Source organism: Phragmites australis, chromosome 11 (genome assembly GCF_958298935.1).
Source record: "Phragmites australis chromosome 11, lpPhrAust1.1, whole genome shotgun sequence".
In the NCBI taxonomy this organism is placed as follows: Eukaryota; Viridiplantae; Streptophyta; class Magnoliopsida; order Poales; family Poaceae; genus Phragmites; species Phragmites australis.
The window spans coordinates 28,061,281-28,075,028 of record NC_084931.1 but is presented as its reverse complement, the minus strand read 5'-3'; the positions used below and the strand labels follow the sequence as shown (position 1 = coordinate 28,075,028).

Below are 13,748 nucleotides of genomic sequence, written 5' to 3'. Positions count from 1 at the left end.
TGCCACCATGTGTCTCCGGGCTCAACTGGTTCTAAATTCTATTTTTCGATGTACTAATGAAAATACTGGATCAGTAACTATAAGATATTCATTTCTTCTTAATGTTAACTTGTCCATAATTGGCCCTAGGGTCACAAAATGAAAATACTGTAGCTTCGCCCTTGCAGAAAACTAGAGCACTACAAGAATGCACTACAAGGGCGTCCCTCTATTTTCACAAGCCAACAGAAAGTCTTTAACCGTGGAGTACAGGAATACGTAATGGGACATTATAAATTTTCTTTATTTTTTAGAAGAACTTTTCTGTAATCCTACTGAAATAAAACTGTTTATGCAAAATTCATGTGAAGCCGACATACCTTTCGTTGGGGAAACAAACAAACCCGCGCCGCGCCGAGAGGAGGGAAGGGCAAACTTGTCATTAACCGTCGTCCTCCCATGTCCCACCTCCAAGCCCGTCTATTTATAGGCGCCGCCGTGGCCGCCGCCAACATTAACCAGCTCACTGCTCACATTACACGCGCCGCTCCGAGAGGCCCCATCCGCAGAGAGAGAACCACAGCATGCAGCGCCTCGCCTCCTCCCGGAGGCTCCTCCAGGCCGCGCTCGCCCCCGGCCGGGCAAACTCCAGCCTCGCCGCCGCCGCCGTCGCCGCGCCCGCGCCGGAGAATGGCGTCGCCCCGAAGATGCCGCACTTCGGCTACACGCCGCCGCCGTACGAGGGGCCGCGGGCGGAGGAGATCTTCCGGAAGCGGACCGAGTTCCTCAGCCCCTCCTTCTCCCACTACTACGACCGTCCTGTACGTTTCACGTTTGCCGCCCCCCTCACCACTGCTCCAGTTTCTCGGGAAGGAACTAGATTAATTTTTTTTTTTAAAAAAAAGAGGGAGAAAAACTGTTTTCCCTAGCGATTTCAATCTTTTTCGGTGGGAGGTGCATCGATCGGACAGTGTGTCAGTTGAGATGAACTATTGAACTGCAAGATTTTTTGGAACTACGAGAGCATTTTTTAAACGAGATTTACTAGAGCATTTTAGTCCTAATGCGGCAACAAACATGCATCTCTTAAATGATCAGGCATACAAATCTTAAAATTTTCTTACTTTTCGTGTAAAGTTTTCGCTGTTCTTTTCAATGATCTCTTGCTGGTCGCTTTTAGGTTTTTTTTTTATTGAGAAATGTCGTCTTGAAAGTTGCAAAGTAGTATAAGTAGTAGTGGGTTTCTTTTGTCGTTTTTCGATACGTTTGGTAGGAATGCCTTATTGCTATGTGCTCGGACCTTATCTGAAGTAAGGTGAAATCTGATGCTCATTGAGCTAAGTTCTGTCTCAAGTATCCTTCAGAATCTCCAAAGATGCTAGTTGCCACAAATTCTGCATTGCTGGCAGTACCACTCGAATTGGGCTTATAGATCCCTACTATACTAGAGTGCTGTCCTCGAACTTAATAAATCAAGTATAGAAATTGTATTTAATTGTCTCTATCTCTAAGACAATAGTTATTTCTTTGTAGAATTTTTCTAGTCTGCCAAGTGAAGATGATAGGTGAGCTTAGTTTTTTTCTTCTAAGAAATAAGAAGGGATAAGTAAGAAATCAGGCCTTTGAAAATAGAGGGCTGCAAAGGTAAATAATTTCTGTTGGCTTGTGAAAATAGAGGGATGCCCTGTTTTACCTTCAAATACTTGCTGAAGAAATCAGTCTTTCTATGCCTTGTGTTAGATCTCCTGCATATGTGGCTGTGCCACTGGTTTATTGCATGTTTACTGACAACATTTTAAAACTGCACTGCCCGAAGTACTTAAAGAAGGGCTAAGATTGGATTCCTGCATAAAGTACCAAACTGTGTACCTAATTTGTTGACTCCGATCCCATTGGAGCTCACGTGCCACTCAGAGAAACACGTGAGCCATTAGCCCATTACATCAAATACTTTCAATGTGGAAATTTATGTAATTTGACAAAGTTGGAAGAAAAGGAAGAGAAAGCAATCAACTAGCCCTTTGAGACCCACTTGTATCCCTGAAAAGAAGGGAAAGCAAAAGGCAACCATAACATGTCATTCTGCCGTGAGTGCTTCTTGTATGAGCTGATGTAATCCGAGCAAGTATGGTTTGATGATTAAGGAATATAAGCTAATGCTATGCGAGAAAAAAGTGTTTCGTGAAAAATTACAATCCTGAAAGTGGATAATTTTAGCATACAACAATTATTGCAGTTGAACATAGTTGATGGAAAGATGCAGTACCTGTTTGACGAGGACGGTCGCCGTTACCTGGATGCTTTTGGTGGCATCGCAACCGTTTGTTGTGGGCACTGTCATCCTGATGTGGTTGAAGCCATAATCAACCAGGCAAAGAGGATACAACACTCCACGATTTTATATCTCAATCATGCCATTGCAGATTTTGCTGAGGCATTGGCATCCAAAATGCCTGGTGATCTGAAGGTATTCTTATCCTAGGAAAAGCTTTATAATTTTTTTGTACCTGTAGTTATTATGGAAATACACATAATATTTTGGGTGATTGTCATGTGAAGCTGTTGTTCTTTTCAGGTTGTTTTCTTTACAAATTCTGGCACAGAGGCTAATGAACTTGCACTGATGATTGCACGGCTTTACACTGGTTGTAATGACATCATCTCGCTTAGAAATGGATACCACGGGAATGCTGCTGGAACAATGGGTGCTACTGCTCAGTCCAACTGGAAATTCAATGTCGTTCAGGTAGGTGCCTGTTTCATTTCCAATACTGCAACATTAGGTAACCCACAAAATTTTACCTATGATCACCACATGCAAGCTAATGAATTTTTACTTGCATCGGTCACTTTTCTTTTGCACCACTGTATTTTAGAAACGTCATTTAGTTTTTTTTTTGTGGCAAAACACCATGATGATTGCGCATTCATGACGTGTCCAGTCGGGAGTGCACCATGCGCTTAACCCAGACCCCTACAGAGGTGCTTTTGGTTCAGATGGCGAAAAGTATGCCAGAGATGTTCAGGAAATAATTGAATTTGGGACTACAGGGAGAGTCGGTGGTTTCATTTCAGAAGCCATACAGGTATGTCAATATCAAAGCATCATCTGCATCTTCATTCTTATAAGTCATTTCAATGAAAGGTGATTTCCCCTGAACATGAAATGTTTTTTTTTTTCTGAAGGGAGTTGGTGGAATAGTGGAATTGGCACCAGGATACTTGCCTGCGGCTTACAATATGGTAAGGAAAGCCGGTGGCCTCTGTATCGCTGACGAAGTCCAGGTGGGAGTTGCACGAACTGGAAGCCACTTCTGGGGATTTGAAGGGCATGGTGTCATCCCAGACATAGTGACCATGGCAAAGGTGAAGTTTAAAAATCCCTCCATGGTCTTCATGCTCCATGCATTTCATGACGTCTCATTATGATCAACTCGTCAAAATGCACCTCCATTGCATCAAGCCATTGGCTCAAATGTTCCTGTTGTTGATCTTAAGGGTATCGGAAACGGCATACCGATAGGAGCCGTTGTGACAACGCCTGAGATCGCTCAGGTGTTGACCCGTAGATGTTACTTCAACACCTTCGGTGGTAACCCTGTCAGCACCGCAGGCGGGCACGCAGTTCTCAAAGTGCTGGAGAAGGAGAAGCTCCAGGAGAACGCGTTTGTTGTAGGCTCCTATCTGAAGGAACGGCTTAATATGCTGAAAGAGAAGCATGACAGTAAGTAGGCAAATGAATCAATAAATGCAAAATAACGTCGCACTACATATGTTTAAATCATGTCACACTATCACTCGCTACTAACATTTGCCCGTCTGCTCTCCAGTCATCGGTGATGTCAGGGGGAGAGGCTTCCTTCTTGGAGTTGAGCTGGTGACCGATCACCAAGCGAAAACCCCAGCCAAAGCAGAGATCTCTCAAGTCATGAACCAAATGAAAGGTGCCCTGCGTTAAGCTTCGAGACACTCATCCAGGTTTGCAGCTAGATGCAGAACTCTGTCTGATCTGAGGCTTTTTTTTCCTTCTTGAACAGATATGGGCGTGTTGGTTGGGAAGGGTGGGTTCTACGGGAACGTGTTCAGGATAACACCGCCGTTGTGCTTCACCAAAGAGGACTCCGGTAAGATCTGCACCTCTACCGAAGCACTCCTCGTACTGAACCTGTGATCTGTAATTGTACCACGGAATGACGAACGACTTCTTGTTGCAGATTTCTTCATTGAAGTCATGGACATTGCGCTCTCGAAGCTGTGAGGCAGGCAAGGCGAAGCTGAAACCATGTACATCCGTTGATCCGTTGGCATGGGATTCGTATCCATAAATAAGAGACGATTTGTGAGACAGCACCTCGTTGTCTTATGATCTATCTTGCAAACCCATGAGGCCATGATGGTCACCAGCTCCAGCTACCATCTAGTCTGCTGTTCCTGATAATTCAGCTTGTCATTCTGAATAGCAACTCTTCGTGACCAATAATAAGCTCTACTTTGTATGTGCCAGTTTTGGGGCTTTATTTCCCTACTATCCAAACCACTGGTAATGCTCAGGAGATGCAAAATTATGACTAGAGGCAGTACCAGTGATTGGCCAGTAAAGTTAAAGTTCAATCCAGAAAACTTTCGGGCGTCAAAGGAACATATGCAATGTGCTTAACACACGGCAATGATGCAACAGATTCAACGGGGAAGAAACAGGCAATGGTTATGTAGTTATGTTTTATCAACAAGCCACCCTCACGAGAATGTCATCGTTCATCTTCAGCAGTGATGCTCAACTATCTCTATTAAATTACACGCACGGCAACCTCGAAATTAACAAATGTAACCAACAGCGCGCAGACGGATATACAGCAAATTTACATCAAGCCAAACGGCAGTACCAACTAAATAAATTATGGCCATCTAAATTTGGCATTAGGAGACCTATTTCTTTCCACCAATCATAGGCTGACCACCACCCTTTGGACTAGGCATGCTGGTCGATCTATTCATCTTACTTCGAGTACCAAAACTCTTCACGTCGATCAGATCGCCAAATAGATTGTCCGGCATGTAGTACGGTCTGGTTGCCACAGCTGGAGTTTCCTTTGGCCGTTGATTCGAATTCATCCGAGCATCTGAAGCCATGCTCGGACCATTGTTCGTTTGAGAAACAAAAGAGTTGTACTTTTGCATCGGCCTGGGGGTTGGAGATGGCACATGATGTATTGACGGAGCAGCATACGACTGTGATGGAGCTGGATAGGTAGCTGTAGGAGCAACATAAGCAACAGCAGGGTTTGGCATTTGGTTTGTCGCAGGCTGAAAATGATTAGTTGAGTTGGCACTTGCAGGCATAGCCCACGGCGGTGCTGGATAGCTAGATGCATATTGTGGGGGTTGAGTCGGATATGCATATGCTCCAGTCTGTGCACCCAGTCCAGTTAGGGCCCAAGGTGCCACATAGTTGTTGTACGGACTATATCCCTGGTTTGTTGGATAAACCTGGTTGCTGGAAGCATAATTTGCCCCATTCGCCGCAGCAGGCTGATAGTTCGATGGTACTTCCGGCCCATTTGACATGACACTCTGCTGAGTCCCATTTTGGCTCTGTGTTGAAGAATCTGCAGATGCTTCAGGAGGACTGTACAAGGTGAGGCTGAGAAGATCAATCATATCCTGCTCTTTCGTCCTGGTACCACTAACAGGAGTCGGGTCAAGAAGAACCAGAGCATTGCTCGCAACCGAAGATGAGACTTCAGAAAATGCTGGATCAACAGGTACCAGTGCCTGATCACCAGCACTGGATGATGCCTCATCGCTGCTTATCACAGATTTGTTTTTCCTGCAAATGCATAGAAAAAACAACAAATTAATTGTTAATCCTGTAACAGAAAAAAAATTGCTAATCAGGAAAGCGTAGATCCCCTGACACCTCTTACAGGCCGCTAAGTACCTTTTTGCAATCTGAGCGAACTCATCATCTTCATCCTCTTCATCATGAGCCTTATCATGTGGAACTGGAGGTGTAGATGGCTGTGGCTTTGGATCCTCTCTGTGCAACTCTTCTCTGCTTGGTGTTTCAACTGGTAATGGAGAACCAGAAGCAATGGCATCATGTTTTGCGAGTACACTCTGTAAGCGATCGTTTATTTCTAGGCCTTGCTTTAGCAGCTCCTCATCCCTAAGAAACAGGAACCACAAAATTTCACATATTATTTTTGTGATGAACTACATGTTTACACCGCCATCTAGCAGTAGACATCATAAATTGCAAAATGAGAATCATGCTTATGCATAACCTAGACTACAATACATTAAGAACAATGAACTGTAGCTCTGTATAATCTGAGAGTGATCAGCATACCCTGTGGAACTGACAAATCGCATGAGCTTTTGTTGATTTGAACGACATTGGTTTACAAGATCTGTGATAATTTCATCTTTAACAGACATGCGATCAGCAGGGTTCAAAGCATTCACCATATCACACAGCAATTCTGTTACATTTCTAATATTATTCAAGCCCTGGAAACTGAACCACAAAAAAAGAAAAGGTTATAGCCATAAAAAGTAGTAATAAAAGAGAAAACTACAATTAGAAAAATCAAATAAGCTAATGCTACAGAAGATTGATACCTCAATGTCTCAACATCAGATGTCATTCTCTCATTTAGACTTCCAGTAGGATATCTTGGTGAACCGTAGGCCTGATGTGTTGCGGGAGGAGTAAATATTGGAGGAGCATCCACAGGACGTCGTGGGAACATTACTCCTGACCTCTGTAAAAGATTTCGCCATAATAAATTATGATAAAGTTTTGGTACTATAATTTCCTAAAATGCGAAAATTAAGAATTATCTATCACTAATGCACTTGGGCTTTGAATATTTCTTTCAAGGCATGCTTTAACTCCAAAAAGCAATTTAGGAGAACAATATCCCATCTCCATGGCACAGTGTAGTATAATTTTGGGAAAATAAATAAATAAAAACTATCTGCACACAAGACCGAAAGGGGGATTAGCTGCATACCTTTAGTTCAATGTAAGCCCAGTAATACTGTGGATATTTGCCTCCAGGTCCACCAAATGCCTCTTGCCATGAATCCAGAAGTAATAATGCCTTATCCCTCACTTGCATATCGTGCTGAAATGATATTCCCAGAAATTTAGCATCATGTTTTCCATTGATAAGAGAAAAGATGTAAATGAATAATAAATCGCAGCCTACACCAGATCCACAAAATGCAAGAGGCCTAGTGTCAATATTATGATCTGTACGAATACAAACTGCAAATTCGGTTTGTTCGCATAGTAACAGTCAGAAAATTACTCCAAAGAACAATTATGTTTCAACTATAGAAAAATTAAATAAGTTACCAGCGAAAAGGAAATAGATACCCTTTCTGAACCCAATAGAAATTGAGGAAAACATGACTTCAAATGGCCCAACTGTTTTTTGTGACTGTAAAGACTGACCGACCAACTTTTAAGAACACTAGGATAGTGAACTATCATTAGCAAACAGTCAAACACAGAAGCAGGCAGTGGGTATCATCAGAATTGAGGCCAATTTCACAATTGATGGTTGTTAACAGTGCAAAACAAAATCCAAATGTGCTTCCATGCTCAAACAAAATTTGCAAAACTATAAAAACAAATACATCAGTAGAAACCAAGCAAAAAAATGCTAAAATATATCCTTACCCATTACAGTAAAAAGCTTGCCTAGTCAATAATCTTTTTAATGGTTGTACCCGTTGTAGTCAAGATAATATGAAGCACACCCCACTAGAAAACTAATATTATTCACAGTTATAAATATATCCTGAAAATGTTTATCTAAATTATATACTTTTAGAAATAGTTTAACTAATTTGCTGAAACTTCTTAACACTGGTAAAACATCCTTCTCATCCTTCTTCAACATCCAACTATTCTTACTTCTGTTAGCAAACTTAAGCAATACGTGAATAGTAATAATAGGAGGGGGTGAGGAAAAATACCCTCTTCTGGATAATTTTAACCATCTCTTGTAAAACATGCTGCTCAGCAACTTCAAAATGAACGTATTCACCACAGTTCTTCATCATTGTCTCCAACAACTGCAAAAATCCGGTAAGCAGTACTAACAATTAAAAACATCTCAAGCTAACAGTCTGACAGTGAAATGTAAGTATAAGAGTAGCTAAGATTTGGTCTAACAAAGTGAAGGCAGTAAGTATTTGTATTTCCACACCAAATACTACAGAAAATTATTGATCATGGCATAAACTATAGTACGCACCATCAAAGTAAAGAATTGAACTTTTGGGTCCTTATTCTGCAATCGCTTCTTCACTGCTTTTACCACATCCTTTGTTTGCCTGATTCATAGTGGTAATATATTAGTTCTCAGCAAAGAAATAATAACTACAGTAATGTAAGTTAATCTGTGTATATCTCCTATCTCTAACCTTTAAACAAAATTGTATAGCTTAACAGTTCAGATTCTGTAGCCTTCTGTTAAAATTAAAGATAAACCGTACTTGGTACAACAATGCAACCTCGTGCAATATACAACTGCAAATAAATGTCTGACTTCAACATGGTTAACCAATACCCCAACAGAACAGAATTCCAAGTGCATTTGTAATCATCAAACAATTTGTACCGTAGCAACACGATCAGCCTCTACCCAAATTCCATGACTATTGATAAGCAGACAGGGCTACACCTGGGATCAAGCTAAGGTTCCTCAACTCACCCTAAGAAATTATTTTCCGACACCTGCCACCCCCGATGCTAAAGTTGACATGCAAAGTCGTCTGCTTGGTGCTTAATGCCCTTCAAATGACATAGTAACCACCAACAAAAGCAACCTAAAGCTACACACCGGAGGCTACTCCCCAGAAATCATCTTATGTCTACTTCACCTAGCCAGCAAGAAACCCTAAATCGCTCCAGAACTCCAAATTTTGACCAAAAGCCGCTTAAACAATCGGGTCAACGCCCCCCAAACCTTCCCCAAGTAGCGGAGCTGCACCAGAAGAGCGAAACATCAAAATTTCCTCGCACTAGCCCCAAACCCACGTCGCAATTCTCCGCACAAGCAGCGAAGCAGCGACGGCGCCAGGGACCCCGCAAGCGAGGAGGACAGCAGGATAGAGGAAGGGAGGGAGGGAGGGAGGGAAGGTGGCAGGGAAGGAGGCGATCGGTCACCAGCGGTCGGCGTTGAGGGTGTCGCAGATTTCGAGGTTGACGGCCCAGTCGGGCCCCTGGAGCAGGTGGCTCGTGGCCTTGTCCACCCGCGACGCCGCCGGCAGCCGCGCCGGCGGCGGGCCCGTCGCCACCGGGTACATCGCCTCCCCGCCCTACCGAGCCGCCTCTCGCCGCGGAGCAAGGCTGGCTGACAATATCCAGCGCGGGGTCGGGAGTCGTGCGCGGTACGGGGCTCTAGAAGCTCTTCAATCCGCACGCGAAGAGGAAGGGGAGAACGGAACGGGACGAGAGGAGGTCTGGTGGGCTCGGGAACTGGAAGAAGCAAAGACGAAAGCGAGGGCGTGGCTTGGGTGTGCTTATCGACCTCGGGCTCGGCGATCTATGTGGATGACGAATGGGCCCTGGACCCGCGTGGCAGCGAGGGGGTCGAATTGGCTTGTTGAAAGGAAAAGAAGAATAGGTGGACGGGGGATGAGGTCTTACCGGTTTGGGTTGAAGCGGTTTTGGGCCAGGGGTTTATCCATTGACGTTGGTACTTGCGTCACTTTGGTTCAGAGATTTGTCTCTCTTTTTTTTGTCATATAGTACTTTATATTATGATTAATAAAACACGTCAATAAATTCAGTGATATCAACTTTTTTTAATAAACAGTGACGAATAAAAAAATCAAGTAAGATACATATACATCTTTCTCTCCCTCTTGCCCCCTTCTTTCTCTCCTTTCTTCTTACTTTTTCTCATCTATAGAAAAAAATTATTATGAGAGTTTAGGAGGCTTTAACTGGATGAGAAGCAACCTTATCGTCCTAGATCCACCCCTATTTATGAGGATGTCTTCAACACTTCTTAGAGAAAGATTTTTTTTCCGATTAATGATAGATAAGTTGAGAGTTACCCTTTTATTTCTCTTGGGATCTAATTTTGACTAATCTGGTTGGTTGGGTATGTCTAATTTGCTATTATCCTCTACTAAAGTTTGCTATAATTTTTTAGTTGTTTGGTCATTGCCAATTATGACATGTTACAGGTTTTTTTCAGTCTTGGAGTCCACTTGTCAGAGACTCTGAGTTGCAAGGTAATCTTTCAAAAATTGTATTTTACGTATCAGACCTTCTTCTAATTTAATATAACATGCGGCTCTCTTTTCGGTTTCGTTTCGATACCTATTACTCGACTTGTGGGTAAAGATGTGTGAAAATGCATGGGAGTCGATCAAACACTCAATGACAAAATCAATCTGTTGGGAGTTAAGGTGAGTGTGGCTTAACCTGAACCATTGTTTCGCGTAAAACTACAGTGATCTCTTCGGAATGTTGGAGACAGCGATAACAATAAGTACTCATATGGGTCAAAAATACATGATGTTTTCGATTTTTTACTATCTTCAACGTGCAACTTTAACCACTATTTTTTATTATAATATATTTATAATATATAATAAAAATATATATTATAAAAATATTTTTTAAGATAAATCTATATATATAATTTTGATCAAAATTTAAATTATTTATAACTGAAAGGAGTATTACAAGTTATTCCGTGACTCGTGATATTACTGAGGTTAATCTAGCATTAGAGGGTCGCGCTGCCGCCAGCTAATTAACTACCCGCCTGAATGATTGACTAGTCAAACGGGAGGCACCTCATGTATCGTTGATTGCTTCGGAGGGCAGGAGGAAGGCAACGTCGTCGACTTTGTTTGCTTGCGATCAGTCTCGTCGGGATCGGGAGAATGACACGAGAACGAGGAGGCTGCTGCTTTCCGCCGCATGGCGCCATCTGAAGATTCCACATGCGCGCTCCCTCGCCGCCAAAGCTGAACTAAATATTTCGTGTGATCATAAATATGTCTTTTGAATAGGATACGATATTCAATAATAGCTTTAGCCACTTATTTTTAATTAGAATATATTTATAAGATTTACTGAATTTGTAATATTATGAAATAAAATTCACAAATAATCAAAATTTAAAAAATTTACGTAAATATTTTCCAAAACTACATGTACTTATGACAAAGGAAGTATATGTCATGACTTTATGCGCCTGGTTTTGTTAATGTTCTTCAAAATCGTCCGCTTTTTAGGTCAATCGTCGACATGGACTCGGGCATGAGATGTATCAACTCTTATTTCAGCCTGCTGGAATGACTGGTGCTCCTACTGCTGCTACAAATTGTATGTTCTGTTGGTTTTACTCTGGGCCGACCTTGTCCATCAGCTGTTGTGGTCCATTAGACGGAAGCCCTCCTCTCAAAATAAAAAGGGAAAAATGCACAAACCCCCCCTAAGTCACTCCATTTTTGAGATTCCCCCCATAAGCCATTTTGTTGCAAAAACCCCCCAGCAATTGTTTAATGCAGAAAATATGTTTTCTTTAATATAAAAAATATGTAAATTCTTTAATAATTTAGATAAAGGTTTTAAAAATGATTTTTTGGTGAAATAAATAAAATGAAATATTTTTAATTCTATTAATCTTATATATATGTTTTTCAATGATAAAATAAATGTTTTAATTATGTCCCTTAGAGGAATAAGGATATAATTTTATTTATTATTTGTGTTCACAAATAACGACAAATCAATGGAGACTGATGCTAAATCTTGCCGAACTCTCCGCATCTACGGAAGAGAGGCCGGGCGCTGGAATGCGGCCAAGTGCCATGCCAATGGGTAGGCCGACCGGACAAATTAGAGAAGATTCCCTTTATACCATTGCAACTTATACGTTTGCCTTATGTGTTATCTAAAATTAAAAACATAGAAAACCTAGAAAAATTAAAAATTCCCTTTATTTTCTAATTATTTACCATTTTTCCATAATTAAAAATATAGAAAACCTATTAAAACATTATTCTAGATTTTCTAAATTTTTCTCATAATTAAAACATTTATTTTATCATTGAAAAACATATATATATAAGATTAATAGAATTAAAAACATTTCATTTTATTTATTTCACCAAAGGAATCATTTTTAAAACCTTTATCTAAATTATTAAAGAATTTACATATTTTTTATATTAAAGAAAACCTATTTTCTGGATTAAACAATTGCTAGGGGGGGTTTGCAAATCTAAATTACTGTTGGGGCGATTTTTGCAACAAAATGGCTTATGGGGGGGAATCTCAAAAATGGAGTGACTTATAGGGGGGTTTGTGCATTTTTCCCAAATAAAAAAGAGAAGAAGACAACATAAGCCTAGAGTACACCTGGTGTACAATTTTTTTCTCAACATTCATATAAACTGTAACATCTAAAAACACATTCAAACACACCATATTCTATACACGCGCACTTAAGAAGCACGTTAGATCTATAACCTATACGTATACACATACTGAAGAGATACAAAAAGCATCAGACTTCGTAAGTGACAGATACATCATGCTCCTATTATGATCCACATGCGCTCGAGACCATAAAAAAATAATCAAATAATAGAGGCAAGGACACTAACGTTGAGCCTGAGGCTCGAACGCATGTGGATAGAGAACATCAACCGTTCCTACCACCGAGCTATCAGCCTGATCAACCTGATTGCACAAATTTTAGCTTTGGTGTCGGACGCTTTAAGATTAGTGCTACAGGCCGAGCGGATGGCTACGATCACTGCAGGAGGACGGGTGAGTGCACAATGCAAGACCAAGTGGCGCTCCGGCTGGTGGGGAATGGGTGAGTTGGTTTGCAAATTTTAAACATATTTTTCTCTTACACTTCCTGTGCATATCCGAGATGTGAAATAGGGGCCTCTATCGGAGATGATCCTACTAGGAACTCTGTGTAGCCTCATTATATTGTCAATATACATGACTACCAACTTGTCTCCGTCATAGGTTGTCTTGAACGGTACGATGTGGGCTATTTTTGTCAAACGATCCACTATAACCCATATGGATTCGTTACCCTTTTGAGTTATAGGTAATCTAACTATGAAATCCATATCAATTTCATCTCACGTTCACGATGGGATCTGCAATGGTTGCAACAGTCCTACTGGTCTTTGGTGCTCTTTTTTGACCCTTTGATAGGTGTCGCATCGAGCGACAAACACTGCTATATAAAACTTTATTCATGTCCACCAATACTTGATCCTCAGATCTGTGAACATCTTAGTACATCCAGGATGAATGGAATAAAGAGAGTTGTGGGCTTCATCCATGACGAACTCCCTAAGATTTTTCTGGTCCGACATACATAACCGATCTTTGTACCACATAGTTCCTTATTGATCTACTCTAAATCCTGGTGCTTTATCTAAATCAAGATTCTTCTTGATTTCTAGAATCTCTTTATCTTCTGACTGGGCCTCACAAATTTTATCCTCTAGTGTTGGATGTACCACTAGATTATGAACTTGTTCTTGGGTCAGGTGCAGATTCAGATGTTGTATTTCCGTGAACAATCTAGGCATTAACTCCTGGACCTGCAGATTATTGAAGTAAGCTTTTCTGCTCAGGACATCAACCACAATATTAGTCTTGCCTGAGTGATATTAGATATTCGGATTGTAATCCTTCATCAATTACAACCATCTCCGTTGCCTCAAATTCAACTCTGATTTAGTGAAAATATATT

At 41.2% G+C, this 13,748-nt stretch overlaps 2 protein-coding genes across 3 annotated transcripts; one reads left to right on the top strand and one right to left on the bottom strand.

The window, feature by feature from the left end:
- The first annotated feature begins 501 nt into the window (after positions 1-501).
- LOC133884492 (alanine--glyoxylate aminotransferase 2 homolog 3, mitochondrial-like) lies at positions 502-4,496 on the top strand. The gene is made up of 9 exons (XM_062323928.1): positions 502-800; positions 2,216-2,446; positions 2,555-2,725; positions 2,922-3,065; positions 3,166-3,345; positions 3,478-3,703; positions 3,810-3,923; positions 4,017-4,103; positions 4,194-4,496. The coding sequence occupies exons 1-9, from the start codon at positions 564-566 to the stop codon at positions 4,235-4,237; spliced, it is 1,434 nt and encodes a 477-aa protein (XP_062179912.1). The 5' UTR covers positions 502-563; the 3' UTR covers positions 4,238-4,496.
- A 162-nt stretch (positions 4,497-4,658) lies between these two features.
- On the bottom strand, positions 4,659-9,498 carry LOC133884491 (TOM1-like protein 6). 2 transcript variants are annotated; one of them, XM_062323926.1, is made up of 8 exons: positions 9,164-9,498; positions 8,250-8,328; positions 7,969-8,067; positions 6,996-7,109; positions 6,601-6,743; positions 6,329-6,496; positions 5,918-6,145; positions 4,659-5,806 (listed from the first exon to the last, which is right to left on the bottom strand). In XM_062323926.1, the coding sequence occupies exons 1-8, from the start codon at positions 9,301-9,303 to the stop codon at positions 4,906-4,908; spliced, it is 1,872 nt and encodes a 623-aa protein (XP_062179910.1). In that variant the 5' UTR covers positions 9,304-9,498; the 3' UTR covers positions 4,659-4,905. The 2 variants fall into 2 exon arrangements, with proteins under 2 accessions (XP_062179910.1, XP_062179911.1); XM_062323927.1 differs by lacking the exon at positions 9,164-9,498 and adding an exon at positions 8,709-9,084.
- Between the last annotated feature and the right edge of the window lie 4,250 nt (positions 9,499-13,748).